The sequence below is a fragment of the Lytechinus pictus genome, chromosome 8 (genome assembly GCF_037042905.1).
Source record: "Lytechinus pictus isolate F3 Inbred chromosome 8, Lp3.0, whole genome shotgun sequence".
Classification (NCBI taxonomy): domain Eukaryota; kingdom Metazoa; phylum Echinodermata; class Echinoidea; order Temnopleuroida; family Toxopneustidae; genus Lytechinus; species Lytechinus pictus.
Genome location: NC_087252.1, coordinates 2,332,777 through 2,347,313, shown reverse-complemented (window position 1 = coordinate 2,347,313; position 14,537 = coordinate 2,332,777). Strand labels below are relative to the sequence as shown.

Here is a 14,537-nt window from a genome sequence, read left to right as displayed (position 1 = left end):
CAATCGTAACATTAACTTCGTAAAGGAAAAGGAACGAAGCTCTACAAAAAAGGAAAACTTCTGAAGGGATCGAGTACCACCATTGTTGAAGAAAAAAAAAACAGTTGAAGAAAACAGAACACAGAACAGATGTACAGTGTTGGTCATCCGATGGTCGCATCATCATCCTGTTACCAGCCCAAGAAGGGAAGACCGTGACTAAGCAGATTACCTTTCGGAGAAGACCTGGCTAAACTATAAACAAAACAAACAGAATGTAAACAAATTAAAACAAGATACATGCATGAAACAAAATATTCATATTCAAATTTCAAGTGAATCATACACATGGATACCGAACTTTTTTTTTCTTCAGAAACGCCTGTAAGAATGAGATCGATTGCATGCTTATTTGTCGCAAGAGGGAGACATTTTTCGTATGCAGTCTTGATCATTAAGTGTTTTTTCCCCCCATTGTAAAACACAGCTAACAGCAAGATGCATTGTTTCTCCCCGAAATCTGTATACACATATTGTATTTCCCAACTTCCTGCACTGCTTTATCTGAATATAACGCCACCGAAATACAAAAACCAAGAAAATTATTACCGCACACTGTAAAAATATTGTGTCCAGCGAATTTGGGGCGGTATTTTACCCAATGGGGAAGCATATTGTCCAGTAAGGTTAAAGAATAGGCAGCAATTGCTTTAGAATGGGCAAAATTTTCATCACAATCGATAAATAAAAATGCCCAATGTTGGTTGGAAACATAATTACCCTCATGGCGCATTATTACACAATATTTTTTTAGAGCACATGCAGGGAAGGATACTTGATTTGGTTGATCAATTTGGTCGTTTTGAAGCCTTTTGCAGTATTTTGCTTTCTCATCAGGGGTGCGTTTCATCAACATTTTCGTCTGACATTTGGTCAGATTTGGCAACTTATCTCGATTTTGATAGGCTGAGAAGCACTGTAGCCATGGTAACTGTGTAATAAAACGCCCAAACAAGTCATTTAATATAACGATCCCCAGCAGTAGCGTACCAAGGATTTTACACGGGGGGGGGGGGGGGGCAAAACCGTCCGTCAAAAAACTTGACAAGCAAAAAAAAAAAAGGTCTTTAAGCTCGTCAGAGGGGGCAAAAAGGTATTCAAGCTCGTCGGGGGGGGGGGGGGGGGTGGAAGGAATACGTTATTTGCATGGGTTGTGACGCGGCAGGGGGGGGGGGCAAACTGCCACCCTCCCCCCGTAGATACACTAGTGATCCCCATGGTTTCTGCGTCCTATAAACAGTGTAAAATACCCAATGACATTTAAAGAGTCCATCCAAAGCTTGAAAATATGTAACTTATCAAAATTGATCAACAATGAATAACCCAATTAATGAAGAAGAAACTTAGCGAGAGCTTAAGAGGTAAGGAGAAATAAATATCACGATTTGAGTCGCAGGAGAGGTGCACGCTATACAATCTTGGTGAAACTTCCAAGTGGTTCTCAAAAAAGAAAATTTGTGACAAAGAAACTATTGTAGTTTGTTTTATAGTTTACTTTACAACTTCAAAATTTTGACAGTATGGAAAACGAGAATTACTTCTTCCAGAGGCAGCGGACCATCGGGCCCGGAATGTGAAGGAGCACATTTTGTCTGCCAAACGATAGGTGCTCCTCAACTTTAAGTGTATGAGCCTGACGTTCCACCGCCTCTGACTTCTACTGAAAAGCTCATTTTCTAAATTTCGCTTTTTATACATTACAAATGACTTTTTTCTCTCTTCTTTTTTTCCAGAGAATCTTCCTTGGCGATATGATGGTTTCGGTATGGCTGATCACTGTGCGACACACCAAGGAGGTGAAAAGTGATCATTCTAATCGATCGAAGGAATCGCTACACTCTAAAAAAGGTTTACCCATGCAATATTGGCAAAAATGGGAACATACATGTTGGTTGGATAAACGGATACCAAATGTTTTGTGAATTTTACGCAAAGTTGCGTTGAAATAGCACAAAATGGGGTTTTAAAAAAAAGCCCAGCAAACATGCATCAGCAAGTTCCCTTTCTGCCCAAAATTGGGTAAAACATTTTACTCAGTGTTCTTAGAGTGTATCCTTTATCATGACGATGTAGATATCGTGATGAATAATTAGCCAATCATTAAAGGGGAATGAAACCCTTGGAACATGTGGACTTGTTTTGAAAGAGAAAGATCAAAGAATAAGAACAAAGAAAATTTGAGAAAAATCAGACAAATAATCAGAAAGTTATGAGCATTTGAATATTGCGATCACTAATGCTATAGAGATCCTCCCAATGGCAATGCGACAATGATGTATGATGTCACATGTGAACAACTTTCTCTTTAATGGACTATAAAATACCCACAAAATGTATCTTTTAGTTCTTTCTCATGGTGATACAAACTCTTTATCCATAATGTTTTCTTCGAAAATTGTATTACATGCCCTCCTATAGAAAGAATGCATGATCTACTGATAGATGTGATAAAAGAGGCAGTTTAAGTGAAATATATACAAAAGTACTGGGAAAGTTGTTAACAAGTGACATCACACATCTTTGTCGCATTGCCAATTGGATGATCTTCATAGCATTAGTAATCGCAGTATTCAAATGCTCATAACTTTATCATTATTTGTTAGATTTTTTTTCAAACTTTCGTTGATTTGATTTTTTCTGTTTTCTGTTTTCCCACAAGCTATCTTGATCCAAAGGTTTCATTTTCCTTTTTAAGTTGTTATTGTCATCACTTTCTGTCATAAATGAAAGGAATCGTGAATGAGTTAGCAGCTTAGCCAGTGGTTTTCACTCAGAATTCTTGGCAAAGTTGATTTCCTTCAGGATAATGTTTAATGAAATTCATTGACAAATTATGCGTTTAAAAGGGTTAAAAGAGGCTATTTTCTGCCAAAAAGGGTCACTGCGTTCTTTTGACTGACCTGGGGAAAGATTTAGAGTAAGCTCATATCCACGAGGATTAGACCTGTCTCCGACCAAGTGAAAAATGGTATATCCCTGACAAGTCTCATCAAAATGTTAATTGGGGCTGCACAGAAAAGAGCGACATCGCAGTAGAGGCTTATATTTTTTGATAAAATCATTCCAGTTGTAATCAAATTAAATTCCGCTTTACATATTCAACCGACACAAGGTAAGCCGCTATCAGGGTTGGATCATGGACCTACTACTTTTCCTATTTGAAATAGGTCCATGGTTGGATCCAGGATTTTCCAAAAGTTGGGCACATTTTTCCTAGGAAAATTTGACAAGCCCCCCCCCCCCTTAAACCAAAAAAAGGAAGGTTTTTAACCAAAATTTAAGGATATTTCGTCCCCGAATAAAATGACATGGGAAAAAAGTCTTCATTTTCAAAAGGGGGGCACTCCTCAGTTTTAACGGTATTTTTACATTATAAATTTTAATTTTGCTTCTCAAGGGGAGGGGGGGGGGGCACGGGCCGGCTGTGCCCCCCGGATCCGCCAGTGGCCCCTACGACCATGCTAAATACAAGAAGTTACAAATCGACATGGACTGTCTATTGAAATGAAGAAAACACCATCAGATTATCTCCAAATTCTGCATGAATCGTTTTTGTTAATCAAATGTGATATTATGAAAAGGAAGAAAATCATGTTGAAAATGGTACCAAACCTCGTCATGATTTAGAACAGATTAGAAGCTCCACCTCTTTGAAAAACATATTGGGATAATATTTCAATATGATGAAAAAGTGATGACAGTCATAAGAAAAGAATAAGTCATGATAAAGATAATAATAATGATATAAACATTCATTATAAGAACATTGATTATCTCTATATTAGCATAGATAATGATGATTATGATATTTCCTATTTCTCTTGTCTTGTAATAGAGTAAACGAGCATAAATTTATCAAAGTGCTTTTAAAGTGCCTGAGTCAGTTGTAAGTGCAACTAGTCTAATTCAGTTCAAATCATGAAAACAATGGCACAACCATCCTCTGAAGTATAGACCTTACCAAAGATAAGGCACATAAGCAAATTGCTTTTATGTTTCAACATCCAAGTAAAGAGTCATAATTGATTGGTATAAAGAAAGCAATCAACAAAATCAGACTACAAAATATTTGTATTATCTCTCCCGATTTTTTTTTAGGAGAAGGTAATTACATTTCTTGTCATTTTGACAGTTTATTCATTTAATATTCCATCGGTGGATATTCCGTGTATAAGCTACAAATCAGATGTACTATGCTAGCTTCGCCCAATAGTGTTCAACCATAAAACACACACACACACACAATATGGATCAGGTTATGACTTTGACGTACCGAGCTGAAACTAGATATAAAGTGAGTGGAAACAAATTATGCAAGCACATTTCGATATCATTTTGATAATGAAATTACGAGCTATTTTGTGACTCTATAATTTGAATGTTTGAACTGAGTTTGCAATGGAACCTTGGCACTTCTGCATATATGAAGGCTATCACGTGGCAATTCTGGCGTGCCTTCTTGTTTCAACTGCATCTTCGTCGGCTTGGCTAAACCACTCTTTGTGCCTGGAGACCTGTAGCTGTGTCGGGCAAACCAAAGTCGAATGCAGCAACCGTTATCTCAGGATTGTTCCTGCAGGTATTCCTTTGACAACAGAAAATCTCATCCTGTCTCGTAACCTGATCACCAATATACAAGATGGTGATTTCTTTCCATTACCAGCCCTTGCTGTCCTGCGCCTAACAGCGAATTTCATCTCGGCTATCCAGCCTCAAGCTTTCGATAGACTTCCTAAACTGTCGACTCTCCACGTTGATGAGAATTGTCTGATCGATATTTCCACTATTCCCCCAATCCTCATCATCAACCTTGCATTCAATTTTATTCAGAGGGTGAACTGCCACAGTCAACAGACATTTGGCTTTGCCGGCGACCGTGAATCCCTGATAAACCTTTCAAACAACTTCATAGTAGGATTCCTGAACCTGTCACTTCCGGTTAACATCATTACTGCCGTATCATCAAATATTCGGGTTTTTGACATTCACCAAATACAGTCGGTTCATCTGATCACTTTAATTGACTTCCGTGACAATGGTATCAGGACCCTTCCTGATCTTCGGAACTTAACAAAGCTTCAGAAACTTTTTCTATCAGGTAACCCAATACACGTTGTGCAGATTTCACACTGGCCTCAGGGCACCACACTACTGCAGATACATCTGGAGAAAGGGACACATATCAACCAAAACTCTTCCAGCAGAATAAATCATCTATACATAAGTGGTATGGGAATTAGCCATTTACAGGATATTATAGGCTTCATGGATGTGCACTTCATTGAGGTTATAGTCATTTCAAAGTCTTTGGTAAGCAGCATTAGTGACCTCCCAGCACTTCCCAAATTGAGGAGCCTTACTGTCAAACACTCTGAACTGATTGGAGTCATAACCTTTAGCCCCTATTTGTATCCAAAGCTTAGGGTCATAGACTTTCGAAACAACAGTATCACATAATTCGTTCTTCAAGGGAACATGAGTGACAATTGGTGCGGTTCTGTTAGGAAGTTATACCTAGACGAAAATGAGATCGATAACGCAAGGTTTCTTAAGAACATTTCAAGTCTATATTACCTAAGCCTATCCGATAACAATATCTTTACTGTCAACTGGACCGCAATAAATGAAAATAAAGAGTTAGCTGTATTTTACATGTCTGGAAATCGCATCAGTACTGTTGATGAGGTAATCAAGTTGGATTATCTCACGATCCTTGATATATCTGATAATCAAGTAGCATTCATTGTACCTGGCGCCTTTGTCGGTTGTCCAAATCTCTCTATCCTCAAACTGCATCACAAGAAACTCACAAAAATCCCTGACGTCACTTTCTGGTACAAACTACGACGTCTTGAGCTACAGGTCAACGAAATTGAAATAGTGGAGTTTATACACACAGATTTTCGAGATAATCCTTTGTTTTTCAACATCAGTTCGAATGTAATAGGACTTCGAGCAGATGAAGCAATTAGGATTCATAATGTAGCTAAAATCGTTTTACAGAACAACCAACTGCTATCTATGGATCAGTTAAACATCAGTTCTGTTCGGCGTTTGATTAAACTGGACCTCAGTCATAATCTATTAACAAACATTGCTTCTCCAGACTTGATTGGGATTAAATTGGATCAGTTTTTAGTCAACTATAACCGACTGCGTAATATATCTCTTCCTACAAGAACCCACGTGTTCAGATGTTCCCACAATTCCATCATGCATTTTCATGGAAATTCAAATTGCGGAAGTGACGTCACGTTTTGTCAGACAGAGTGTGAGTTAAGAGAGGTAGACGCTGGGTGGAATATGATCGTTTCTATAGACGAGAATGCTTTTCAGAACTGCAAGCGGTTAGTGAAAGTAAACCTTGAAGGAAACCCCTTGAAATATCTTTCCTCGAGAATTATAGGTAGTCTCGAAACAATCTCACTCTCGCAAACTGCGATAGGAAGGGAGTATATACAAATACAAAACTGCAGCAATGTATCTTGGGCTGTTGAAATGAACAATGTGACAATGTTTCAACAGCAGCCTGGTGTGTCTTGGCATTTTAAATTCAAATCCCTCGGATTCTCGCTTCAACTTTGCTGCAATGCACTAGACATCCTGCCTATCATTGACGCCCCTTTACTTAGGAATCTTGACCTAAGCCATAACCGAATCTCCACACTTTCCGGAAACCCTTTTGGAAAATTGCCACGGATACAGATTATTGATCTGCAGGATAATTCTATTGACATCGTGCCACGGCATGCATTCACTTCATGTTATGTTGCTGATGAAATCAATCTTCAGGACAACCAGATAAACTTCATAGCACAATCATCTTTCATCATTCGCAGTAGCCTGACGATCCGGCTTGGTGGGAATCGCCTGGTGTACTTGGATTCATCGGCGCTTCCTCTACTGTCCAAAAGGATCCACCTTGATCCAAACCCCTGGGACTGCAATTTGAGAAACCTTCAGAGTTGGCTTTTGCGGTCCGGTTTCGACAGAGTACATTGTATGTCTCCTTCTAGTTACAGTGGAAGGATGCTTGTTAAGTTGTCCAACATGGAACACGACTTATGTGAAAACTGGTCCCCTGCTTCAGGTGTAACTAGCCCACAAAATGAATTCGAAATGACATCTATACCGTGCGCAAGTTACTCTGAGTCTTCACCTACTAGTCCGATGTTTTGTTTCATCATATTAATAGCATGGGGCACCACTCCAACGTTTTCTTTTCTGTTTTACCCCATCCTTTATTAATGAATAATGAATGAATGTAACACAAATACGCAAATACACAAATCTTCATATATATGTACAATCTTCATAGATATTCGGAGCAGCCTCGATTTACTACAGAAGAGTTCAATGTGTATATATGTATTATAACAGCAATCCCGTTTTCTTCGACATATTGGTTACTCTTATTTCAAGGGTGTTCGATAACCAATATGTACATAAATTTTGTACTTCTAACTCTAATGAAGCTATGATGGGCTTATATTTGGAATATCGTTTTTTTTTATAGATAAAATCTGTCCCAGATCTGTCGGAATTTAAAATATTAATTAACGAATTGCTGTTAACACCAAGACCATAGTACATGTATTTAATCCCTTGACTTCAATGTTGTTGATCTTGTATTTTTCATGGATTGTTTAATGTATATTTACCAAATGTTGTACGTCACACTTGTAAGAGGTTTTAGGTTTGCAGCTACCTTTCACGCTTTTATTTATTGCAATATTTATTGAGCGTCATTATCAATACACAATACAATAGCAAAACGCTCCAAATGGTCGCATAGCAACCACATGTAAAGACTTATCCCAAACGTGACACAATAATACATAATACATATTGGTGTGTGCGTGTGTGTGGGTGGGTGTGTGTGGGCGAATATGCGTATTATGAATAGACCTTATACATCGGCATCACCGTGCCGCCATTTTAAAGGATATTTTCACTGATGTTGCCTTGCGTGCCTTGGTGATGTGCAGCTGGCACATCTCTGAAAACTACATTCACGCATATTCCCATTTCCTCTGTAGGAGGGCGCTTTGAGATTATGACGTCACATGCATAAGGTCCTTGTGAAAAAAAATAATAAATAGAAACGTAAACCATCATAAAAGAGAAAATGGTCAAAATTAATTAACAAACAACATGAATTTATAGCCCTGTTAAAGAAATGGATAACTGGCTAACAAACATTCTTGTAAAGCAACGATATAGTTTCAAACTTTTAACCAATCGGTATTCCTTGCTTCTCTCTGAGTGTTTGTAGATATTTAAAAGCAGGTCTAATCATTCTAATGCACTGGACATTGTCCCTCATACTTTCTCTTAGAACATAGTGAGTGACCTTTTTAAAAAATGTGGTCCCATCCAGACATTTGTCTTTTAGTGCTTTGATCATTTTTTCTAACTTCATCACATCGATTTCCATCCTTTTCTGACCATACACCTTTATTTTTGTCCACAGCGTTCGGTTAAAATGTTCATAAAGAAGGGCATCACCATGATTCCATTTGTAAAGTTGTTCAAACGTTCTCTCGGACATCTTGTCCTCTTCTGATTTCGTTCTTACTCTGGATGAGAAGTAGGTCATATCGCTCAAATCCCAACACATTAACTCTCTCAAGAGGACTAAGGATTCCAAAAGATACTCTGCAACTAGGACTAAATCGAAATCATCCTCCAAAGTAGCAATTTTATTCCGAATACCGCCCTCATCGGCCATTTCCTGTTTGTGCATTCCTAGGTCATACAGCGTCGGGTTGAGTGCGGTGTGGTGTGGATCAGTTATCTCTCTTCTATAATATGTCTGTGGTTTGTCCGCAAACCCTTTCAAGGTCACATTGAAGTTACGTTGGAATCCATAGTAGGCATACATACTTTCAAACTGGGTGGAGGGATGCCGGATGATGGTCACATATGCTGCGTTCTTGTACATGATCTCGGCCATTTCTATGGTGAAAGAAAAAACGAAAATGTATTTTATAAAATATTTGATTTGGTAATAGATATCTCTTCGCAGGCGCATTGCCTCTGTTTTATTTTATTTTATGCATTAGATTAAAATAAGTACACTCACTTGATGAAAAATATAAAACAGGTAACTTTTTTTTAATCTAATGCTCGGTATTAGCATTACCTTCTTCCAAAGATTCAGTTGGAAAAGAGAGGTAAAAAAGCATGGTATCCTTTCGGATGTCATTTTTAAAAACATGATTTATTAGATGAAAATGAAACCGACGATGGAGAAATCTTGGTTTTTAAAAAGAAATAGTATGTACAATTATTTATATTTTATTTGAAAGCAATTTTTCAATATATTGTTTATAATTAGTTTCATAATTCTTCAATTATTGAATTAGAAGGATAAGGCAAAATGACAAAACGCATAGTACATATCGGGCTGGAGAATATGTATGTACCATGTAGACACATGCAACTTGCGTGCATTATTGACAAACAGAAACGTAGGCAGTCGTATGTATAGTTAACATATTTCAAAAGATCTGAAAATATGGATAATAAGGCAAAATTAGTATAGGGACAGTTGGAGATCAAAGCAAGATGGCCGGAATCATAAAGGTGGTTTTGAATCCGCCCGCGTAATTCAGCGCGTATACAATATAAACATGATGGAAAAAAGTGTCCAGTAATGAATGCGCGATTTCGCTTCCGTGAGAGAGCGTGATCAGAACTGACGGTTTTAACTTAAGTTATCGCAATTATTCATCCTACTATTAAAGAATGCAAATAAATAATACAAATAGTTGACGCGTTATATTTAAAACAATGGGCTAATGATGTAACCTAATATTACGAATGGTCCATTAAACATACCTGCGATGTAAGCATATATTTATTATCTCGACATACGCGATGAATAAGCGTAATCAACACAGAGACATCTACCTAACCAAGGTTTAAAACCACGCATTCCCAACACCAACTTTGCGAAATCGGACCAATAGCGTCGACACTGTTTCCGTAGTAAGAAAAAAGTTATTTCTGACGTGCTTTAGTTGCGTCTCCCTCATAAAACCAATGGACGAAGGCATTTGAATTTTGATTGCATATATGGTTGTAGGGATAAAATAATTTGTTTCATGATTTACACCTCGGTCAAATTTGCTCTCCGGCGGCCGTACGGCGAGTCGAAAACAGCCGTTTAATTGATTTTTTTTTCAAACAAGCTATTTGTAGCTGGTACAAAAAATGTTCAAACGACTGTTTTCGACTGCGGCCGCCGTGGCAAATGTGACCGAGCCCACCTCTCATGACAGATCACGAAGCCTTGGTAAATAATTTGTTTCATGATTTATACCTCGGTCACATTTGCTCTCCGGCGGCCGTACGGCACAACTCTTTGGGTTAGGTCCATTTTTCATCAAATTTGATTAGATCTTGTATACATTTTTAGTAGCTTTATAAGATGATACCAAAGAAAAGATGAAATTCCCATTAAAAAGTGAACTAAAATGGCAAAAGGGGTTAGGTCCAAACATATTTTTTTTGGAAAAGAATATCTTATAAAATATGAAGACAGGACGATTTCTTTTACACTCAATGTTATGTTCTCATGGTAGGGTATTATGAAAATTCAGTTTCACATAAGAATAATGCAATATGGGAGAATTAAAAAAAAAATTTGCTTAGAGTGGACATAACCCCTTTTGCAACTAAACTCTTCTGAAGAACTCATTTGTAAAATGGGGTTAGGTCCATTTTTCCTTAATTTTATTGTTTTTGTCTCTCAACCTCTAAATTTTTAGTCGGCCTGATGATACAAAACATTGAATTTTAAATGAAAACGTGAATGAAATTGGCAAAGAATAAAATCACCTTTTTTAATCAAAAGAGATTGAATTCATTACAGTTTGCTTGCAAAAGGGGTTAGGTCTACAATGATATATAGAAAAAAAATCTATACAGAAAAAATTGAAGACAGGTAAATATATATTTATATCCAGTTTTATGTTTACATGATAGGGTAGTACATCATGACAATTTAGTTTCTCTTAAGAATATTGCCGTAAGTGAGAATAACAAACATGTTTTGTTTTCTCGGAATGGTCCAAAGTTGACCTCACCCCTTTTCAACTAGACTCTTCAATTGTTGATTCATTCTCGGATGTGTCCGATTTGTATTGTATAGTAGCGTTGACAGAAAGTGATTGTAGTCATTGTATTACTCTGGACTTTTCGCATTTACTACGGGGGAAAGTCTGGGAAACTCTTTACGACGCACCAATTCCTTTGAAAATGCAAGTTCAGCATTGTCATAACATGACTCTGGCTGACATATTTGCAATTGTTCGTCCGCGGCAAATATTCGGATGATCTGCTGTCCCAGTCCACCAACTTTAGACAACAGCCTCTCAGCTCTCCATTGTGATTTTAATTGCATTTCAAAGGAATCGATGCCCTTAGAGGCTGTTCTCACTACGTTCCTAAAACTAGTTTACTGGAAACTAGTTTAGTGGAAACTAGTTTAACGCGTAGTGAGAACGGTCAAAGCGGTCTTGGAAGCGATCTTCCAAACCAGTTTGGAAAACCACCTCGCGATGTAGATTTTAAGATCGCTTTGCCTCGTTAAAGTGGTTTTAGCGTAAGTGAGGACACAGCCGTTCTTCGGGAAGCGATCTTCGCACATTTTGAGCGCGCTACTCCACACGACAGGTGTAGAATGCCTATGCTGCGGTTTCGAATTTCGCGCGAAACGTGTCACCCCACTGAGAGCGTTTCCATAGCAACAAGAGCGCTTTACGTGAAGTGATTTTGAAAACCACTTTCGTGTGATCAAGTGAGAACGCTAGCAAAGCGATCTTCCAAACTGGTTTCCTGAATCGGTTTCCAGTAAACTAGTTTTTTGAAAGCGTAATGAGAACGGTAAATGCAAGAGCTTTTAGTATCTACTCACCGGGACGGTTATATCTTGCATGATTGGCAAGTATGTTGTATTTTCCTGAGGGCGACTTGACAGGATGAGTCCGGTTGAACAATGAGGGCGTCCCAAGATGTACACCTGTTTTTGGTAGGGCAAACGTCAGCCCATGAGCATCACCATAGCGATAAATGATATTCTGTAATGTAGAGCTCCCGGTCTTGTGGGTTTTGAGGTACATTATATTTTCTCGTGGGACGCATCTAGTTTCATCATGCCTCTCCTGTCCAGAAGGGCTAATGGTGTCTGCACTCGTCATCCCACCTAGTTTTTCTTTTTCAAATTCACCGACGCTGCTAGGTTGGGTGCTCGTGTTGGCACTGAAGAAGAAATCAAAACTGGTTTTCGTTTGGTTAGAAGCTCCTGCAACTACATGTTCAGCTGAATGGGCCAGACTCACTGTGACGTTGTCGGGGTATCGAAGAGAACCTCGTGCGGTCCGACTGGAGAGAAAAGTTGATAGGGCAAAGAAAACCCGCATTATGCTTGGTAATTAATAAAAAAGGTGTGTACCTTACAATTTTAAATTTATTGTCAGCTGAAATGGAAGATATATCAAAGACAGTATTTGATCGAAAACTATGATCGACTCAAACACGGGTAATATTCGCAGCCAGAATCTAAAATCTAAGAAATGTTGGTCCCGGACTTAATTTAATTCGTTTTACTTTTCGGTGGGGGGGGGGATGGAGGTATTGTCTTCCACGTTTCATATATAAAAGTGAGACCAACGGGTTTGAAAAGATGCTTAGAAAACGTAAGACAGCGGAACGGTCGGGGATTTTTTTTTTGGACGGTGGCGGGGTCGATGACCCCTCCCCCATAGGCCTACGTTTTAGGGTGACGAAAAAAGTACAATGTCCAACAATATCACTGAAGTAATAAGCACTTACCCTTGATTTGCTGAATATGCTGTAAATCTTGCTTCGCCATTGGCATCACTATGTCTTGGAAGAATAAAAGTAGTTAAGGATGAGACCTCATACCTAATTGACCTTTGAGTGACCTTTGACCCCAACTTCCGGTCACTGTTGACCCCGTGACCCCACCTTCCGGTCAATCATGACCTTTGACCTTTGGGTACGCGGTAAACAGGAAATTGGATAATGGAGCGCGGGAAGCGATTTTAATTGGATAATGGAGCGCGGGACGCGATTTTAATTGGATAATGAAGCGCGGGGACGCCGTCTTAATTGGATAATGACTCCGCGTGGGGACGCCATCTTAATTGGATATGAGTCCACGTAGGGACTCGATCTACAGGAAATTTAATTAACCTCCGCGCGCATGACGTCACCGGCTACGTAAGCACCGTGATGTCATCCCAGGGAATTCCCCTTATCCCATCGTATCGGTATTGCACCACCGTGGCGCAATCGTCACGTATAGGATACGATGCACGAAACAGACGTATGATTTCTACACAGTTTCCTATTGAAAAAATTATCTTTCTATGCCTACCAGCAGATATGTCGAACCCGATATGTCAAGTGCCTCGCGGTTCACGAATCGATCACCCCACTCACGACCAACGCCCGTCATTGAACTTGGGATATCCTATTCAAGGTGAAAGCCGGCTCTCTCTGCCTCTTATTACAACAATTATTGGTAATCCAACATGTGATTATAATCCTGATAACAGTGGCATCTCAAGCTCTACTCATTCCAGACTTTCCCCCATCAAAACTCTCTGACTTTTCCATACTGTTTTGTACATACCTCCATACTTTTCATTTTAACTCACATGACCTGCACGGCTCTCTGACCCGCAAAAGTATACTATATTGAAACCCGTAGACGACTCCTTTCAATCAACTTCATTCATCCGCAGTACAGATGGTGATAACATGAAACACTATACAGTCAAGGATGATTCTTTATTATTACTATCATTTATTCTATTCCATTTCAATGTAGATAGGTTCAATTAGTGTATAAACAGCAGATTTTGATACAAAGGTAAAAATAATGTAAGATATGTTCTCAAATTACGTTGTCACAACAAAATAATTAACTGTTCATTGTTAATATTAAAGTGAAGTTCTCGTTTTTTTCTTTTCCTTCGCTTAACTTAATGGATTGTAACACATGTCTATGGATGGCATTCAGAAAATATGAACACAATGAAGTTCAAACTGTCATTTATGCCCGCATTTATGTTGACGGCGTTTTCTTGGATTATTCGACAAGCTGATGTTTGTGCCTTTAGTTGTAGGTTCCATCTTCACCCTCCGTTTCTTCTCCACCATCATCATTATCGTCATCGTCACCTTGATACTGGAATAAACCATCGAATTGTGAACCATGCCTGGCTAACACTCTCTGTACGGCTTTCCGGAATTCCATGCCATTCTCTAATCTTTCCGTGAGATCGGACACGATTTCATGATTGATGTCAGCGTCTTCGAGGTACACGTTCTGCTGCAAGAACTGAGAGTACAGATCGAAAAAGATGCGTTTGACTGCCCACATTAGTTTCACGTGAGCCTTTGCTTTAGCGTCTTCTTCTTCCATTCCTTCTGAGATGTATTTCTGATATTTTTCGTCTCTC

General features: G+C 38.7%; 2 protein-coding genes across 2 annotated transcripts; one reads left to right on the top strand and one right to left on the bottom strand.

Annotated features, from left to right (window-relative positions):
- The first annotated feature begins 4,437 nt into the window (after nt 1–4,437).
- On the top strand, nt 4,438–5,496 carry LOC129267345 (leucine-rich repeat-containing G-protein coupled receptor 4-like). Its single transcript, XM_054905062.1, has one exon. It carries the CDS (start codon nt 4,438–4,440, stop codon nt 5,494–5,496), a length of 1,059 nt encoding a protein of 352 aa, XP_054761037.1.
- Nucleotides 5,497–7,708: 2,212 nt separating this feature from the next.
- On the bottom strand, nt 7,709–12,941 carry LOC129266877 (galactosylceramide sulfotransferase-like). The gene is made up of 3 exons (XM_054904654.2): nt 12,880–12,941; nt 11,963–12,429; nt 7,709–8,997 (listed from the first exon to the last, which is right to left on the bottom strand). The coding sequence occupies exons 2-3, from the start codon at nt 12,243–12,245 to the stop codon at nt 8,273–8,275; spliced, it is 1,008 nt and encodes a 335-aa protein (XP_054760629.2). The 5' UTR covers nt 12,246–12,429; nt 12,880–12,941; the 3' UTR covers nt 7,709–8,272.
- Nucleotides 12,942–14,537: the final 1,596 nt, after the last annotated feature.

Coding starts and splice junctions, on each gene's coding strand:
- LOC129267345 (XM_054905062.1), top strand. CDS start 4,438: ATGGAACCTTGGCACTTCTGCATATATGAAGGCTATCACGTGGCAATT.
- LOC129266877 (XM_054904654.2), bottom strand. CDS start 12,245: ATGACGAGTGCAGACACCATTAGCCCTTCTGGACAGGAGAGGCATGAT. Junction 8,998..11,962: donor TGCAAGATATAACCGTCCCG/GTGAGTAGATAC, acceptor CTTTCACCATAG/AAATGGCCGAGATCATGTAC.